Source organism: Pholcus phalangioides, unplaced genomic scaffold, assembly GCF_987345545.1.
Source record: "Pholcus phalangioides strain wild (caught in Gottingen) unplaced genomic scaffold, Ppha-v1.0 ptg000015l_1, whole genome shotgun sequence".
Classification (NCBI taxonomy): domain Eukaryota; kingdom Metazoa; phylum Arthropoda; class Arachnida; order Araneae; family Pholcidae; genus Pholcus; species Pholcus phalangioides.
In genome coordinates this window covers 57922352-57940716 of record NW_028301608.1, presented here as the reverse complement: position 1 = coordinate 57940716, position 18365 = coordinate 57922352, and the positions used below count along the sequence as shown (strand labels likewise).

The window sequence follows — 18365 nt, the reverse complement described above, 5'->3', positions numbered from 1 at the left end:
ACGGGGGGGGGGGGGTCAAAAATGACTGAAAATCACCGTAATACTTGAATGGCCCGTTAGTGCCCTCTACTTATTAATAGTGTAACCAAACTGCTGTAAATAAATAGCGTTATCTCAATATTGACGAAAATGGGCACATGGTGCGTTTTATCTCAGATACATATATATGTATTATTGAAAGAAGTGCGAATGAATAAACAACACATCAGAAGAAAACAGACAGAAATGCGACATCTTTTATTTTGAAACCATTTCGATGAAGCACATTCATTTGTGCCGACATACCAATTATTAGATCATAATACTGTTTAAGCGATCAAGCTTATTTACGGCGACATGCTGAAATACAACCGTTAATTTTTTTTTATTACCAGGAGTCTTCTCAGTTTTGAGATCGTAAAAAAAAATCAATATTATTTTATTATCGTGCTGAAAAAATTCTCATCGCACACACACACCATACATGACACATTACACATTATTTTTATGTTCGAGGTTTTCCTTGAGAGCAGATTGTGAGAAAATAGCTTTGAAGTGCATCGTGCTTTTAACGGTTATCATCATTAATCATCACAGAGGGTATTGATTATACAGTAATATGTATGAATAAGGTCATAAATTTCACGTTGCGTGCAATTTTGATGTTACTTAAAAAAAAAGAAGGCGACCATGCACATTAATAGAAGACTAGTTTCTGAATCGAAAAGCTATTCATGAATATTAAATCGGGACTAAGGAAAACAATAAAACAAATGAAGTTTATAGTTGTATAATTAATTAATAAATTGAATACCGGTAAATTGGGACGCATTTCATCGAATTTTATTACCACTTTCTGTCACCATATTGTTAAAGGGGGTTCATGACTTATAATAAATACCTAGTTGTTCATACACGCGAATTTATAGGGCTACCAGATGTTTTCAAGGCGAAAGCGGAGAGCTTCGTCAATTGCCACCTGTGACCATTGCGGCAAGCGAGAGGTTGCTAATGCCAGGCCGAATGACGAACATTCTGCCGAGGTGGCATGAAAAACTCACAACCTTTGCTATTTTACTGTCTGCAAAAAATATTTCGATTTGAATTAATTATGGAATAGTTTTTCCATTCAAAATCCATTCTTCTATCTGATGTTTAGAAAAGTACAGAAATTTGGCTTTCTTTCGTGAAAATACAGTTTGCAGTAACGGACATGACCTTTAAAATGCGGTTCTTCCGTCTTCCACGTCTGGCAACCCTATAACTTATGAAAGAATTGATGTAATTTATAAACCACAAATATTTCGAAAAGTACGTAAACTATAAACATTATTATCGTTTTTTTTTTAAATTAGGGAAATGAACACATAAATAATATCTCTTCGCTGAGCAATTTGGCAGATTTCAATCTTACATATGTACATATCTCCGTTTATAATTTAAATAAGAGCACACATAAACCAATACATATATAAAAGCTCACATTTACGCATATACGTCCAGATTAAGTTTCCAAGCTCAACAAACAAGCATCAGCAGGCACATATGTAGACATACATTGAAATAAAGTTTTTACACATAATTTGGGATTTACAGTGCATTTACATACATACATGTAATATATTATAGGTGATATAATGGTTGGGTGATTGATTCTTCTTTTGAAAGTAATCTGTGCTGGGATAGAAATGCATATGTGACGCAACATTTATGTCATTCCAAGTAGAAAATGTTTAATCACTGCTTAGAAAATCTGTTGCCATCAGCATGACATTCTGCAGGTTCTCAATCACAATATTTATCGTATAAATATAGCATAAATTGTGCTGAAAATACAATGTTCTTGAGTTCTTGAAGTGTTTTGTGTTTCACTTTCTGATTCGGATACCACAAGTTTCTCATTAAGTCACACAAAGGAAAAGAAAAACTAAGAAATATAAAAAATTTCAAATAAACATACAACAGCGGATATTCCCTTTGAATAAAGCTAAAACCTAAATTACACGAATGAAGTAAAAAAAATCGAAGAAACATAAAAGTAGTTTCCCCTCAAATAATGATGTATAAATAAAACAAAGTACGTTTCTGAAATTCAGAATTTCCTTCAATTATCGTAACGAGGAAGAAAATCATCCATCGCACTACAACAAACATTTTCGATTCTTGAAAGCACCGAGTTCTATTTCCGTCGTGAACTCAACAGAACTTGTTGAACGATGATTTAAATTTTTTCATGTAGTTTCGAAAATACAAAAACATTATTTTTTTTTGGCTCCGGGATAGTCGGGATGTCTTCATTTCCAGGACGATATTCAGGGTTTGCTTCAGGTGAAATTCGTCGTGTTTTTTTTTTCCGAATCTGGTGGAGTTATTATATGGATAACATCAGGTTTGGAAATTGAAACCATCATTTTTGGTCATAAATAGAACCTTTAAAAAAAGAAGGAAAACAATTTTTTTTTCAGCATAGTAAAACAAATTTCACATGATATGATATTTATTTAAAAATTCAAATAGAGCCAATCAGTTTTCAATTGTATGTAACGGATTGAATTTAAACCTATGTAAATAACCACCTCAATGTAGGTGCCTCAATTTTCGTCTGGTCAGGGATTGTCCTCTTTACATTAATTTACTTCTTTTAATAACTCCTTTCTCCGTTAGCCGACGTTTTCTGCTGTCCATCTTTTAGAGACGTGTTACTATTACACCAAATTAAATAATGGTTCCTTTACATCGTCATTACTTCCCTCCCGTATACAGGGTGTAACTAAATTGATGCTCGGAACTCTCACGGGTGATAGAACCCGCAAAACGCACAACTTTCACCGTACAATGTGGGGTCAGAAAGAAAGCGTCTAGCCGCGAGACGGTGCCTGCGTGGTGAAAATGCAGAATACAATAAAGACGAATAATAAAGGACAAAGAATCTTTATTATCGAAAAATTTAGAACAAATGCTCAAATAAGCGACCTACAGCTGCAATACAGGTGTCACATCCGCACCGAATAGCAGTAGAATGGCTAGTTTTGCAAAAGGCCAATGTTTCGTCCACTCCAGAGAAAGTGCTTTCTTGCGGCTGGTCGCTTGCTTTCCTGCAAGTGAGTTCTTTCACCCACTTGCAGTTTTGACCATCAGTATAGTTACACCCTGTATATCAGTGTCTTTCAGATACCATACCGTCGACCAAAGACATTCATATCTTTTGCACGCATATTTTAAAAAAGTCATTATTGAGGTTAATTTATGTATAAATTGCGGTACTAACCGTTCTGATGTCTGCCAGGAGCATCAAGGGGATGAGGCGGATGCCCTGCACGTCGGCACTGCAGGACACGTCCGAGGACTGGTCTTGGTTCATGACGAATGCCGTAGTCACCATAGAACGAATTGCTTCCCCTTGGCAACTGGGGATGGTTAAGCTCAAGTTTATCACTTCCCAAAGATTTACTTTCAGAGTCAGATAGTGGCAGCTGTGTGATGACAGAGATTGAAAGGGTAAATACAAATCTTAAGAGAAATACTTTTGCACATAAAAATCCATTTAACACACATGAATAGCGATACAATATCGTTGGTGGTGTATCAGAAACTATATAAAAAATATATAGCACTGCTTTTCTACCATTTAGATTACTTTAAATATAAGGCAATCAAAAAGATTTCTTGCTGTTTTTGACCACAAAAAAGAAAGAAGTATTTTTTAAGAATCTTACCGGTAATCTTCCCCTACCGTTGACATTACCTTTTACCAGTTACATAATATCCAGTGGTAAAAATCGTGATCTTGGACGCAAAGGAGTCTGTGCCGTACGTCAGCACAATTTCGAAGGATTTACATCGAATGTGGTTGTTCAGGGGAATGAAAGAGGTGATAATTTAGTGTCAGTAGTTCTAAGATAGACACTGTGTCGTCCAGAGAGATTCTGCTTTCCATTCAGACAGATTCTTCTTTCCATCCAGACAGATTCTTCTTTCCATCCAGACAGATCCTTCTACCTTGCGTCATTAGATTATTATATTTCCATTCCCTTTAAACCTGTTCCACCACAACCGTTTTTAGAAATATTTCCAAATAAATTTATATACACTTATTCGCCTCCAAAAACCCGCGATTTTCTCCATTAGGTCATTACGTCCCAAGGGAAAGAAACGCGCAGAATTTCGATGGGGGGATGACAGTCGACGAGGTCGAAGAAAGCCCCAAAATATTTCGTTCTACCCGAATTTCGTATTAACCGACAGAGTAGAGATTTAGCATGTCCAACGAGGGAAAATATTTAGTTCGTCTCAAGTGAGTACACCCCTCACAGTTTTGAAAAACCACTGGTGACTCTTTTGTAAATCAGATATGATAACTGATTTTTATACAAGCCTGGAATATATTGTAATATACAGTTGAACCGTTCTTATTTAGCTGTCCCGAATCCGTCTTCGAATTGCCAAAAAATCTCGTGCCATACTTCATGCTATGGGTTATTGGTGCTATAAAACAGTTCAACTATTTTTTATGGTAATTTATTACCATCAAAACTTACCTTACTTTTAAATTGTATTCATGTGATGCAATATATCTCTATATGAAATACCAAACACACATTTTATATAGGGTGATTCCCGTTCTTAGTGTATGGGTTCCCCTAAAGCATTTATGCTGCCAGAATTGTGCTTGATTCGTGCCTTTCTTCCACTAGTAGGTGTTGAAGTTATAGCAAGAAATTATACACGCAGTGGAACCTTTCTGTCTGTTTTCTGTCCCAACACACTGACGGACGGTCGCCTTGTTCAAAAAAAAAAAAAGTATATTGAAGGCCATGGAATATATCCAGTGAATAATTAGTTGCATTGTACGAGTACATAGGGTGATTACTTAATTCCCCTTGGAAAGTTGGGGAAGAGCAGCATAAATAAGGGAAAGAAGCGTCGTCCGTTCGGGAAATATGAATGGCATATCTGAGTTCTAAACGTTATTTGGATAAGTTTTGTGATTAACGTGTCTCTAGCATCAATGGTTCGCCAGCAAAATGCGGCAAGAGAAGTTATGGAATCGCCCTGTATACTCGTACAGCGCAACTAATGTTTTTCACTGGATTCCATATTATCCTACGATGTACTGGATTTCCTTTGAACGGGCTGGCCTCTCCAGGTTAAATTGTGCCAGGAAAAAGACAAAAAGTTTCTACTGCGTATGTTATTTCTCACTATCCTTCAACATCTACTTATGGAAGAAATGCACGAAACAAGCACAATTCTGACAACATAAATACGTTAGGGAAACACATACACTCAGAACACATATTCAAGCATGTACCAATTCGTTAGAAATTCCACGTAGGAATGTGCACGAGGTGCATATTCGGTTAAGTAGTAATGGTAGTAGAACAAAGGATTTTTTCGCTGTGGGTATTTGCTTTTTATAGAGAGCAGTTCATCACTCTGGAGCGACTCTCTCTCTTCAGCATCTCCCAAAGACAAAGAACATATTTTCAAAACTGTAACATGAAGGGAAATGTATTCCTTAGAGGTTATCGATGTGTAAAGTATATTTTGAATTTCAACGAGTTTTGGAGACGGTATTTATTCCCTTGCTTATTTGCGAGAAATTCCAGCAAAGTGGGAAGGCAACATGATGAGTATCGAAAATGCTGCGCATCAATAACGAGTAATAACTTTGCATATACTTTCGATGGAGTTTACTTCCTGTTTACTGACAATCTGTTAAATGGATTAGTTCTCAGTAGGACTCACCATTGAGAAAGGGATCTCGGCTGATGTCTCGGTGGAATTGAGAGACGCCTTCCTGGAGCTGTTTGAGATGAGATCTTTCTGAATGGTATTGTTTTGGTCCTCTTTCAAGATCGAATACAAAGAGTTTCCTCCACTCTGAACATTAGACAAATTCACGACATCCGTAGCAGCGTAATATCTCTCGGATGGCGGCCTCTTCAGAGGTTTGGGTAACGTCTGCGGAAACGGTGGTTTGGCCGCCGATGAGAAATGGAGAGGCGAAACGCTGTTTGACGTCGTCTGTGCCACATCAGGAACGGCATATTCCCTGGACGTCGCAGTGCCTTGTGTTCAGAAAAAAGAAAGAACGTGTACACATTAGTAGATTAGATTTTGTGTGAGCTTTCAAGATTTTCACACGAGCAAAGAACGAAGGTTATGTTTGATATAAAAAGTCGCGATAACATCTGGTTTTCTTCTTCCGTAGGATTACGGCAGCTATATCGTTTCCAAAAATCGATCGATCAATCGATTGACAGAAAAATTAGGAATATGCTCTTAAGAAAAATGATGTTATAAATGGAAAAGTCGCAAAAACGTTTGATTTTTTTTTTCGTTATTTCCTATTATAGAAATCGATTAGGATTGGTGTCATAGCTTTATATTGAGTTTCAATATATGATGGCAATGTTTACGATCGGTTCAAGTAGCAAAATTGAAAACTCTGTATTTAAAAGTTGTAGAGAATTTACCATTGCTGCTATATGTTCCTTGGTAATTCATTTTACAGTCCTGAGGCTCCTGATAAACAAGCTTGTCTGGATCCTGATCTTTGAGCAACACATTTTGTACATACATGGATCCGTTTTGTTGGAATGGCACCGGAGAACAATGAGCATATGTAAGTCCCAAGTCCTAAAAAAATGTAATCAAAATTATATTTTGTATTTCAATCTCGGATTTGAAAACTTTATATTTTGCACTTTTGACACATTGAAAGTAAATTTAGATTTCGACAATGTTTCATTACTTTCATGTTTATGGTAACTCTGCTGTCGACAGGCTTGAGAATGACATGGGGTGTTGTCTTCCGCCTCTTGTTCCTCATGGCAATGACGAAAATCACAACGGCAAGCAGTAAAATCACAGCTGCAAGAACTCCAATCACTAGTCCAACGTATTCGTTAGCAAGAGAACCATCTTTTATAGCTGTACTAACTGCAATAAAGTCAAAATATTTCTTTTAGATTGCATTGCGAATCACACACGTATTGATTGTATTTATCACCGAGAAATGCAAGCACCAAAAAAGACAAGGTTGGATCTGTACATACATATTGTCTTAGAACTCCACCACCAAAATGAAGCGGTGATGTTACACGTCAAAGCAAACAGTTTTCAATAGAAGCCAGGGACACAACACGTGTCCCAACATACAATATACTTCCAGTATTTCACTTGGTAAGTCACCAAAATATGGCAAACTTGCCCACAGCATCAGATAAGTTTCTTCCTTCCAGTAGCAAGCAATGCCGGGGGGAAATATATTGTCCACTTTTTTTTTTCTTTGCAATGGTATTTTGTGCATGTGGCGAGGGAATATTTCCTCTCTCTCACTCCTAGGAATGTTCTACGGCAGCGTTTCTCAACCTATGGTCCGCAGCCAAAGTTGGTCCACCACGATGGCATAGGTGGTCCGCAGGCAGACTTGCCAATTTGATTCTAACTGAATGAAAAATTATTGAATTGTTGTAATTCGTATTACTACTAGCCATATAAGGTTTAAATAAAAATTGCACCTTCATACCTTAGGGATTTACCATACCTCATCAGGAAAGTTCAGGGAATTGTGATCCTAAATACGGGATATCACTGATTGTACGAAGCACTTTTTTGCCAAAAGATGTACTTTATGGCAAATTTGCCAATTTCTTCAAAAATGGATGAAGGGTGGGGAAAGTAAAGGGCTGCTACACACAAATCACAGTAAATAAAAATATATTTAACGAAAAAAATCGAAATTAATTGATGGCTATATTCCATTGAGAAAAATAAGGGGAATTGGGATCTTGAATGCGGTAAAATACGGGACGTCGCTAAGTGTGATCAGAAACGTTGCCAAATTCACGTAAGTAAGTACCGTAAGTCGGCAAAATCCCTAAAAATTGAAGGGAAGAAACTTTGTAACTGATAAATATGTAAGGTGAATGAATATTTTTATTTATAGCCATAATTACTATAATAATTATGAAAACATTGTTTATTAACGATTTTCGTAAACATTAAAAAGTTAAATAAGAATTGTTGAAAAAACTTGACAAATGCATGAAAAAATTCGGAACAACTGAAAATACCAAATGCCCCGTAATACGGGACACAATGGTCCGTCATTTAGGTAGTTTACTTGGGGTTAGAAAGGTTGAGGAAAGCTGCTCTATGGATCTCCTCTCTTTTTTTTGGTCCCAGTGGCTTCAATTGCAAATTCACATACGCTGACCAAAACGATTATTTGCGACACCAAGTTCCATCGCTAAATTGCTTGTCTTGTGTGCACACCTCTAATTTTTGAAGGTAGATTTGGTACACACTTGTAAATATTAACCATTCTTTATTTATTGTTGTTCTGAATTCTACCAAATCCAAAGTTGAGAATATTTTATTTAGTGATATAGAAAATGGTCAAGCCTCTCCTTACCTATGGGAGCTACTGTTGGCGGGTCCTCTTCGCTGAAATTTCCAACCGCCAGCACTGATAAAAAATTGAATAAAAACGAATATACACACATATTTTATCAGGTCTTACTCATATTTACTTTCAAATATTTTGTATAAATTATTCAAAACATGAAAAAAATATTGCTTTTTCTTTTTTTCCATTTCGTGATTTATTGACGTGGTTGAGAAATCCTCACCCGAAATAAAAGAGACTTCGCTGATCAGAATCCACTTGAATTTGAAAAGTAGTTCTACTTTGACGAAGCGGCCAATCCGGTGGTGAAGGTATATAGTGACGTTTCTAGCTTTCTGAATGAACAAGTCTGGCATGTACGAGAAATCGATCGGTGGATCGTTGTAGTATTCCCCTCCGATGCTCAGCCATACTTTTGCGGAAGAGAAGACTTGTACGTCTCTGGTGAACATGTTGTTACAATAGAATAGCACGGATGAGAAGTTCCTGACTGTGTCGAATTCGAATATTATTTGGATCGGTCCAGAGTTTCCAGATTCGTTCTTCCAACCGACCCATTCGTAACCTGCAACCGCAATAGGAAATTCGTAAACCACGAATCTTTGAGTGATCACTTTATTTGCAAACATTTCTGCAAATACCGTTTCAAATCTGTAATTAAAATGTATGACTGAAGTTTTAGAAGGTCATGCAATTTTACCTTTGCCCATTCCAGCAGATTCCAACCGGAAATTGTCTTCACCTCTCTGGCCATCAACTAACTGGCCAAGTCCTCCGTGTAGATGACTGCCATCTCTAACGCCATCATATGTCTTGTCGGAGAGATCTACATCGACACCTCTGCGTTCTCCTTGTGGTAATGAGTAGGATATCAAACCCTCTGAAATGATAATAGCATAAAATACTATAAGCATAAAATATTTCATGATGCTTCCAGGAATGTCATCGTGTGATCTAATCGAAATCCTGCACCTTCAACTCATTCTTAGTTACTACGCTCTAGATATATTTTCAACACTTCGTTGGCACAGCTGATACTTCATAGCATCTACCCCGCAATAAGGAAGGCACCTGTATGGTTGTCTCTTTGTGGTTTTGTATAGCTTATAAATTCTGGTAATAAATCGAATTCACCGGAGCATTTTTATTAACGTAAGGGGTCATTATAACAATGAAGTGCCGTTGTTTCCTGATGCAGTCCTATGTCGAGGTAAACTCAACACAGGATCGCACAAAAGGGTAAATTTCTCAATGAGTATGCAGGTATAGGCCTACTTGGAGCATGGGATGTTGGGAACCCCTGGTTAGTCTATGCTACAAAAAAACAAGGCACTTACCAGTCCACGGGCAACCGTAGATTTCTACCCTCATGCAAACTGTCCGCTGATATAGGCTGTAAGGTATGAATCTTATTTTACTCGCTATGATTATTGGATCCAGTTCCCTTTTCACCACACTATAGACATTGGTGTTTCCTTCTAGTACCTAAAAATATTAAATAATTTCATCACGGAATCGGAAAAAAAAATTTAATTTCTTATACATAGAAACAATTTGTGTGGTAAAAATGGTTATAGAATTTTGCCGCTTAAGTTGGTGTTGCTCGTCATAAAAGAAGAGTGAAGTTGTTCACGGCGACTGCTTCATGAGAAAGATAGTTCCGGAAATTCTTCTCTGGACAAATGAAAATGATTATAACGTGAATCTGTTAACGTCATCAGTGAAGATATCCGAATGAGATCTAAACGAAACGTCCGTCTGGAATATCAAAATCCAATTGGCCATTGCTTCTCATCTCGTAACTATCATCAATGTTGTATAAATTGGTTATTTGTTACACATCCCATAAATGTGGCATATTTCGCCTTCTGTGTCGTTTATGTTTCGTGTAAATCACGAATACCTATCCACGTTATGTCAGTTAATTTCGCAGACTATATTTATTGCATACGCCCATCATATCATAATGAAAAAACAGCGTGGAAATGTAACCCGTATTTTGCGGGACAGTTCCGTATTGCAGCTTCCCTGACCTTTTTTTTCCCGTTTTTCACAGAAGCTGCTCGAGCATTTCATAATTTATATTATATTTCTCAACGTCCTAAAGTATTTTGTTCTACAATATCACCCTATGGGTAACTCATATGTAGAAAAAATGTAAGATTTTTTATCTTCAATGTAGTTTATATATTTTTGGTCACGTACTACTCCTTCATTTCGTAATAGAATAATAATAAACGATAGCAACAGAATTACAATACATTAGTAATGGATTTTCTTCATACCAGCATATTTATTATTGTCATTCGCAAAACAGATCCGATATCCAATTATTTACAAATCTTTACATTGCGTGGTCTTATACTGATATTGTCAAGAGTATCAAATAAACTTGAGCCAGAATTCAATTAAAAAATATTGCTCCAGGAATTACACGGATTTAAAATTAGATATTCATAAAGGATTTCTACGAATCTCGTATTGTTATTATACTCTTGCATTTCGTTTAAATGAATATGTTTGTGATTATTTTTTTTTTAAATAGAAAAGTCTTCGGAAATAATTTGAAAGAAACGTTTGATTATATGTAAGGGGGAAAGAATTTCAAAATATATATGACTAATTGGATTTTTTTTCCCCACTAAAAAAGAGTCGAATATCAAAAGAAGAACCAGTCAATGCCGGAAAAGAATGAATAGATAATATAATATATCTATTCAAAACGGAGGCTACCAAACGTGTATTCATTTAAATAGTTTACGGTCCCACGATTCTTCGAAATAAAATTAAAAGAAATATTTATAAATATATTTACCAGAAATATATAATTTATTTTTCTCATTATAGAAATAAATTAATAATTTTATCGAAATGAGATCCGTTTCAACGGTTATTCTCTTTCTGCCGAAGATTCGACGGGAAGAGGATTGGAATTTTTCGAAGTCTCTTGGAATTCAGAATGAAACTGATGTTTTAATAGCTTCCTTCCTTCAAGCCACAATCATAAATATTGGCTCAATCTCGTTTAGATAAGCTCTCCTTAAAACCCGGCGATAAAGTGTGAGAGACGAAAAAAAATATTGAGAGAGGGTCTAATCTACTTTACGGTCTTTAGAGTTCAAACGCTAGAGGAAAAGAAAAAGTGCAGGAAAAGAGAAATTAAAAGGCATAAAATGAAAAGATTGAATATCGTGATATGATACATCTATTAAAATGGACGGTTTATCTAACTCAATGCATTGACGTGGCAGATTCATTATTTGAAACGGTGAAAAGTTTATGAGATTAAAATATAATTAATATTCTCTTTGAAAGCTCTTAAAGACAGTAACTGAGACTGTTTGCGTATCTGTTCTTGATAGACGAAATTTATGAAGTGTGTAGAAAATTTTTAAGAACATCGTAGACAGTTTGAAGTATAGACTTATTTCAGTCTATGCAAAATTAGAAATTTTCATGAATTTTTAAGCCCACCTCGATGTTTATTCTGTAATGCAATATGCAGTAGGATATGGTTTCGTCCATCTTGAATTTTTTTAACCGTCATATATAAATTGGTTATCCAATTTCACTTTAACCTAGTGTATTCGTACACTATTAGTATTAGAGGTAACTTCAAATCTCAAATACGTTTTAAATTGTGTATTGCACCATCTTGGAGGCCTTTCAAAACAAAATAAGAAAAATATTCTTGAAGCAGTTATGAAATTTATTTTTTTATACGGTCCCTGGGGCTTTGAGTTGTATTTATTACCTCTTTTCATCCTTCGGTATTTGAAGTGAATGAGTAATGAAACAGTGAAATATGTGAATTTTAAGCTTTTTCTTCATCTGCATCTGGGCGATTTTTACTTGGTAGCAGAGAATAACCGCTTGACATTTGAAAATTAGATGATGAAATAACATTATTAGCTCAGACTTTTCAGGATTGAGAAATATGAGGTTGTTTAATTCCTACTCAATTCAGTCCCACTCTAAAAGAAGTCCTCACATTCATTTATATATATATAATCAGACGAATCATGTTTTAAAACTGATTTTATCCGTAAGTCGCTGTTGCCAGTTGGTGCGAAGTACCGAGCACTGAGCTCTCATCTTGGTTTCGACCACTTAGGTAGAGCTTTGATCAGTCAATGGCAAAATGTGGTCGCTTATTAACAACCATCAGTAGAAACAATGATGAGTTATATACTATCTTCAAACCTAATATTGTACACTATGCTATTCTTGACTAGCACTGCTGAAACAATAAAATAACCAATATTATGATATTCAATTTTTACACGTTCTAATGTAAAAACGTCTTTCTACAGAGAACATACACACCTTTAACACGATATTGACTTAATATAAAAATTCAAGTATTTTTCATCTTTAGTTCAAATTATGGAAAACACAGATGGCAGCACCAGCAACAATACGAAACAAGATCAGAAATGACAACATAAATACGTTAGGGGCTGCAAATCCACTCACAACACACATTCCGGCACGTGGTGATTCGTTAGAAATTCCGCAGTGAAGTGTCTTCGAGGTGCATCTACGGTTAAGCAGTAGTAATTTTTACACGTCCTCAAAATGTCAGATCATAGATGGAATAAAACTTTCTATTCTCTCGAGGAATCGCAATAAGTTCTTTGTTTTATCCGAAGCATTTGAAAGTGATGTTGACACATATTTGAATTTGTTAATTTCGACAATCTTATGTTTATCCTGAAATGATTTCAACACCATTGCTTTTCTAAAAGCAAATTATTCAGGATTTCTTGAAGAATTGAATTTTTTTATATCAGCTCATGCAAGAGGTTCCTAAAGACATTTTTAACATGAGGTAACTATTCAGAGATTTTCTCTATGATATTATTATAGCTATACTGAACGGCTTAAGTCAAATTTGAGCTTCAAAAATTTTAAGAGTTTTTGAAAAACAATTGCGAAGCATTTATGTTAATGAGTTCAAATGATAATTTGTATTCTGAAGACATGTTTTTTTTCTGTCTCTTTGATGAGCCCTGGTGCGTCGATTGCGCAATCTAAAAGATCTGAAAAAACTAGACTGACACAATCAATATCAAACTTGATTCTTTTGGGAGGTCTCGCGTCGGGGATTGACCACGTCATTAGGTTGGAAGAGGAGGATGGAGAAAGGAAAGAGGCCCACAAGTTCGATCAGAGAGTATAGCAGCAGCTCGTGCCTTTCTATTTATCGAGCACGGGGAATATCAGGAATGCTTTCTGGGAGAAGCAATCTCCAACGCATTCCACCAGCTATAAAACCCCATTCCAACAGTCATTAGGCAGTGCAATTCTCTGCTAACCCTCCCAAATAATTTGCTAGGACGTAGAACACGGAAAGAGGGTGGAGGACAACCATATCGGCGAGAGTTTCCATTGCTACTATGTTCAGAGAGGATGGGAACCCTGTAGTTTCACACGTGTAACACTCTATGCACTTCGACAAGTTCTGCGGAACATTTCCGATCGGGATACAATAGCAGGGGTTATCGTTACTTGGAGAAAGAGGGAGGACGGCTAACGAGAAATCCATGCGATTGCTGAGGACTTTGCACATAGACTTCACATGTGTGATTTCTATAAAATCTTTTATATGTTCCTCTATAGACATCTGATCCTTTAACACAACCGATCCCAAACCTATCAATCCGACATTAAGTGATGTCATTTATATTATAATTGTTTTGTGTATGCAATTTTTCCGATTTGAATGTGTATTCTAAGAGTATAGGTCACACTGAGAAGTGAAATATCATTTGAAGATTCGATCTCCATGTTTAAATCCCATCAATAAAATCAATTCTACTCGTCCGGATAGAAGCAGAACTAATACGATAACTCTTATACCGATGTTATCGCATAATACGAAGATTTGCGTATTGAATTGCAACAACATAACGCATAGATATTTGAAGAGGAGAATTGATCACTTACTTGTTGTCCTAAACGGTTTTTGAATCGGTGCCACGATGACAAACCAGGTCTCCAATATTCTAACATGTAATCTTCGGCAAACTCGAGACCCTGTCCGTTACCAAATCTACCCTGAGTGGCAACGGCTGTGATTACGTGAGGAGAATTCAGAGAAATTTCAAGGTATTCGATGACATCTTTAGATATTGACTGCTTCGGGCACCACGCTCCACCGATGAGATCCAATTCCAGCCTTGAAGGAAGCAATTCACGCAAACACATAATTATCCATTATTGTTAAGAAGAACATTAGCAACGCTTCAGTGAACGTAAAACGCATCTGTACAATCAGGGTAATGTAAAGCGATGCTTTTTAATTGAATTATGAGTATGAAATGGGGCTGTGTTTACTAGTTCGTTTCTAGAGAAACTGTATGCGAGATAAGGTTTAAATATGAAAAAACATATTATATATACAGGTAATATACAGGTTGATTCCATAATTATTTCCCTTGCCGCATTTTACTGGCGAGACATACTTACTTCCAATCATAAAAAGCATCCAAATAACGTGAAAAACTCAGATATTCGTGTTGCAAGGGCTTGTGTATAATCATTAGACTATAAAAATTAACTTTCAATACGAGCACCGTGTCTTGAAAATATCAAATCAGAAAGTTGTTGCCCTGCCTCTCTTGAGGCAAAAAAAAAGTTCCTGTGCAATATTCCCTGAGATATTTGAATTAAAACATATATATTTTCTAATTGAGTTTTTGAGGACAAGGTGCCCGCATAAAAATTTGATTTATATATTTTAATTACTACGCAAACTCTTTGAATAGCCGACGGGGTAATTTTCATTTATTATTATTGCATGACGGGCAGATTTTTATATATATGCATGTGGGGGGGGGGGGCATCTGGTGGGCCTATGTCATTCACGGGCTATTAGTTGATTGTTGACGCCGTTCACGTACGGTGCCTATCAACATATATATATATATATATATATATATATGTTTCAAGGTTGAAATATTCTGTCTGCTTCCATAGCTTAGAGGGTGGAACACTCGTCCGGCAAGCGAGAGACCGGGGTTCGAGTCCCCGTGGGGGCAGTGGTGAATTTTCTTCCTTGTAATCTTCATCTCCACAAATAACCAGTCTTTCGATGAATCTTGTGCAGATTTTTGAAGCTGTGAAATTGTAATTTGTTGTTTTAATTTTCTGATACGCAAAATGTATATATAAACAATTAAATTTTGGATTTTTATGGGGAAGATGCGTGAAATTTAGTTTTCACTGCAAGGGGTTTGTGATGCATGGACTTCCACTAAAGAGGCGCCGTGGCATCAAAAATGTTGAGAAACACTGATTCAGATATTTTAACTTAGGCTTAGCGTATTCAGGGGAATAGCCATCTAAAATTTGAATGGATCTGCTTGTTTCTACAGAAAACATGTTTATTTGTTTGTCTGCCCTCTTCATAGCAATACACATATATCACTTAGGCCTATCTTTTGTCACAAATTTCATTCATCTCAGTTGACGCTTTTCGTTCATAGTCAAAATCTCACAACACTTGTCTATTAAAAAAATCGGATGTTTTGCAATTCCTCATTGACAAAAATCGCAGATCTATCATCTGAGGTAGAAAACTTGCAACGAGTTGCAATGTTTCGTTATCGACAAAAGATTTTCATCGTGCATCTTGGTTATTGTATATCGTAGCTGCTCTGATTATAGAAATCGTACCAATATATATATATATATATATATATATATATATATATGCATACCAACTATCTGTAGTAGAAATTTCTCAAAATTAGTCGAGAGAGAAATTCCGTAAACCAGGACAATTTTTTTCACTTGCAATCATTCAAGAAGATTGATACCAAACTTATTGAGCCATGTGATTGAAAAAAAGATCTACGAACGTTTTTAATTTATAGGGATAAATTATTTCTTTCGTTCATTTTTAAAAGAATTTCTGCAACGAGAAGCAACCTCACTGTTCATGTGGCTTCTTATACTGCATGTCGGTGTGGACGGCGTGATAAAGTCGATAGACCGTCTTGCGATTTTCTGTTAGACCAGGGACATGCAACGCATGACCCACAGGCAGCATTTGGCCCTCGGAATAAATAATTACAAAATCATTTATACGTAGATTTATAAGTGATGATTAATCAGAACCTTTTTCAGGAATAATGATTTCATAACTAATGAAAAAGCAGATAATTAATGAAAAAAATAAATATTTTCAGGATACATTTTATGATCTATTTTAGGTTTCCTCCATAACTCGGGGGTCCCGTTGGTCCTTCTGTAAGATTTGAAATCTGGATTCCATCTTATAATTCTAAATAGGCATCTTTCACCAATGAGTAGGGCTCAAATTTATATTTCTCTTTACATATTTTTTTTTTTTACTTTTTGCATATTTTGCTATTTTTACGTGATAAAGCATATTTTGTATATTTCGTGATTTTCGATACAAAGTGAATTTTTTCCCGTACTATTCCAATGCCGCTTCACACAGGTTTTCGCGGTTCTCGCCTCTGACGAGAGCTGTTAGGGCTACGACTTTTATACACCAAAAATGGAACGTCATTGTTGATTGGTGTAAAATCTTGAAATTCAGGTTTTTCAACTAATCAGCAATGACATTGAGTTGTTATAGAATGAAAATACTAACCTTTCAATGACACATTCCGTGGCTGTAAATAGATTAATCATCTGAATCTCTGTCGTTGATGGTAACTCGTGGGAAAAAGTGGTAAATTGGGTGGGGGGGGGGGTTAAAATTTGGGGGAATGTTCAAGAGTTTATATCAAATAAAAATAATTATTTTATTATTATTATTAATTTTGCGCTTTTCAAAGTTTAATACACTAGTTGGCTAGGTATTTTTACCTATAGGTGGCAGCATGTTAATCTTAATTTGTAGGAAAAACTTCCTCAAAAGGAAAATTTTGGTTAGATTAGTTAGTGCAAAAACGAACAGTTTCTGTTCATACCAAATAAGTAATGGTTCAAAATAGTTTAGACTGCATCAATACTTCACATTACCATATTATTTTGATAAAACTAATGTTATGTGAGATAGGATGGGAAAAAATGTTAGGACATACTTTCGTTTTAGAAGAGACATATTTAAAGTTTTTAAGAGCATAAATGCATATTTTACTGAGAAGTTTTTAGAGCATAAAAAATCCTAGCCCTAGAAATGAGTTAGGGGCGCACGGGCTTCGTGGGAAGTTTCCATGCAGCTCGCGATGTCTAAAAGGTAGAATACTTCAACGCTAGATTGTCTTAAAAAATGAATTGTAGACCAAACAGATGTTTTCCCTCTTAAAATAAAATCTGCGATTTATTGTCTATAGACAGGCGAGCGATTTTGTCTATGAATATACACGTAGCTTCACAGACTCTTTATTTTTTCATAAAAATCATTTGGCTTAGAATTATTTTGAGCTTTATATTTATGCATAGCTATAACATTGCTAAATAAGTAATATCGGTTTGAATTTTTCCGTACAAATACTGCAGATCTTGGCACAGGAAAATAGTCATTCAAAAGACTGCACGTAGATCATTATAAACTGATGAAAATTCTTCTCTGGAGGGTTTTATTCCCCTCCATCCTGAAACTCAACGGAAGTGTTTCAAAACGATGAAGTGGTCTAGTAGGGCTGAGAGAGACCTCGATCTCAACTGTGAGAGACGCTAGCCGGGGAGTGATGCACTTCTTACTTTGAAGAATGACTCCCGGAGGGTCATATATTGCTCGGATAGGAGAAGTGGCAGCTCAAGAGGATTCGTCAAAACCATTTGAAGCTCCTGCTGGTCAGACAAATTCTGATGTAGAGTTCAATCCTGGAGGGAGTAAGGAGGAGTTTTCTCCCTTGCAAGTGAACATATTACGTACTTCCCGCGAACCATGGGTTCCCATTAAATAAAAATTTGTTATTCCCCTCATCTAAAACCATGTACATCGCGTGTTACTCTTTCGAACTTAAGTGGGACAGAAGTCACGTTT

General features: G+C 36.0%; 1 protein-coding gene across 2 annotated transcripts in view; it reads right to left on the bottom strand.

The window, feature by feature from the left end:
* Positions 1 to 222: 222 nt before the first annotated feature.
* The window catches only part of LOC149076295 (discoidin domain-containing receptor 2-like), a 55860-nt gene continuing 37717 nt past the window's right edge, over positions 223 to 18365 (bottom strand). For both annotated transcript variants that reach the window (XM_089243853.1, XM_089243854.1), the window contains exons 4-13: positions 14345 to 14576; positions 9733 to 9880; positions 9096 to 9275; positions 8619 to 8960; positions 8402 to 8455; positions 6737 to 6924; positions 6459 to 6621; positions 5728 to 6050; positions 3248 to 3452; positions 223 to 2409 (exon numbers count right to left, since the gene is read on the bottom strand). In XM_089243853.1, the coding sequence (XP_089099979.1) occupies positions 2387 to 2409; positions 3248 to 3452; positions 5728 to 6050; positions 6459 to 6621; positions 6737 to 6924; positions 8402 to 8455; positions 8619 to 8960; positions 9096 to 9275; positions 9733 to 9880; positions 14345 to 14576 (1858 nt within the window). In that variant the 3' untranslated portion in view covers positions 223 to 2386. The remainder of the gene's footprint in view (positions 2410 to 3247; positions 3453 to 5727; positions 6051 to 6458; positions 6622 to 6736; positions 6925 to 8401; positions 8456 to 8618; positions 8961 to 9095; positions 9276 to 9732; positions 9881 to 14344; positions 14577 to 18365) is intronic.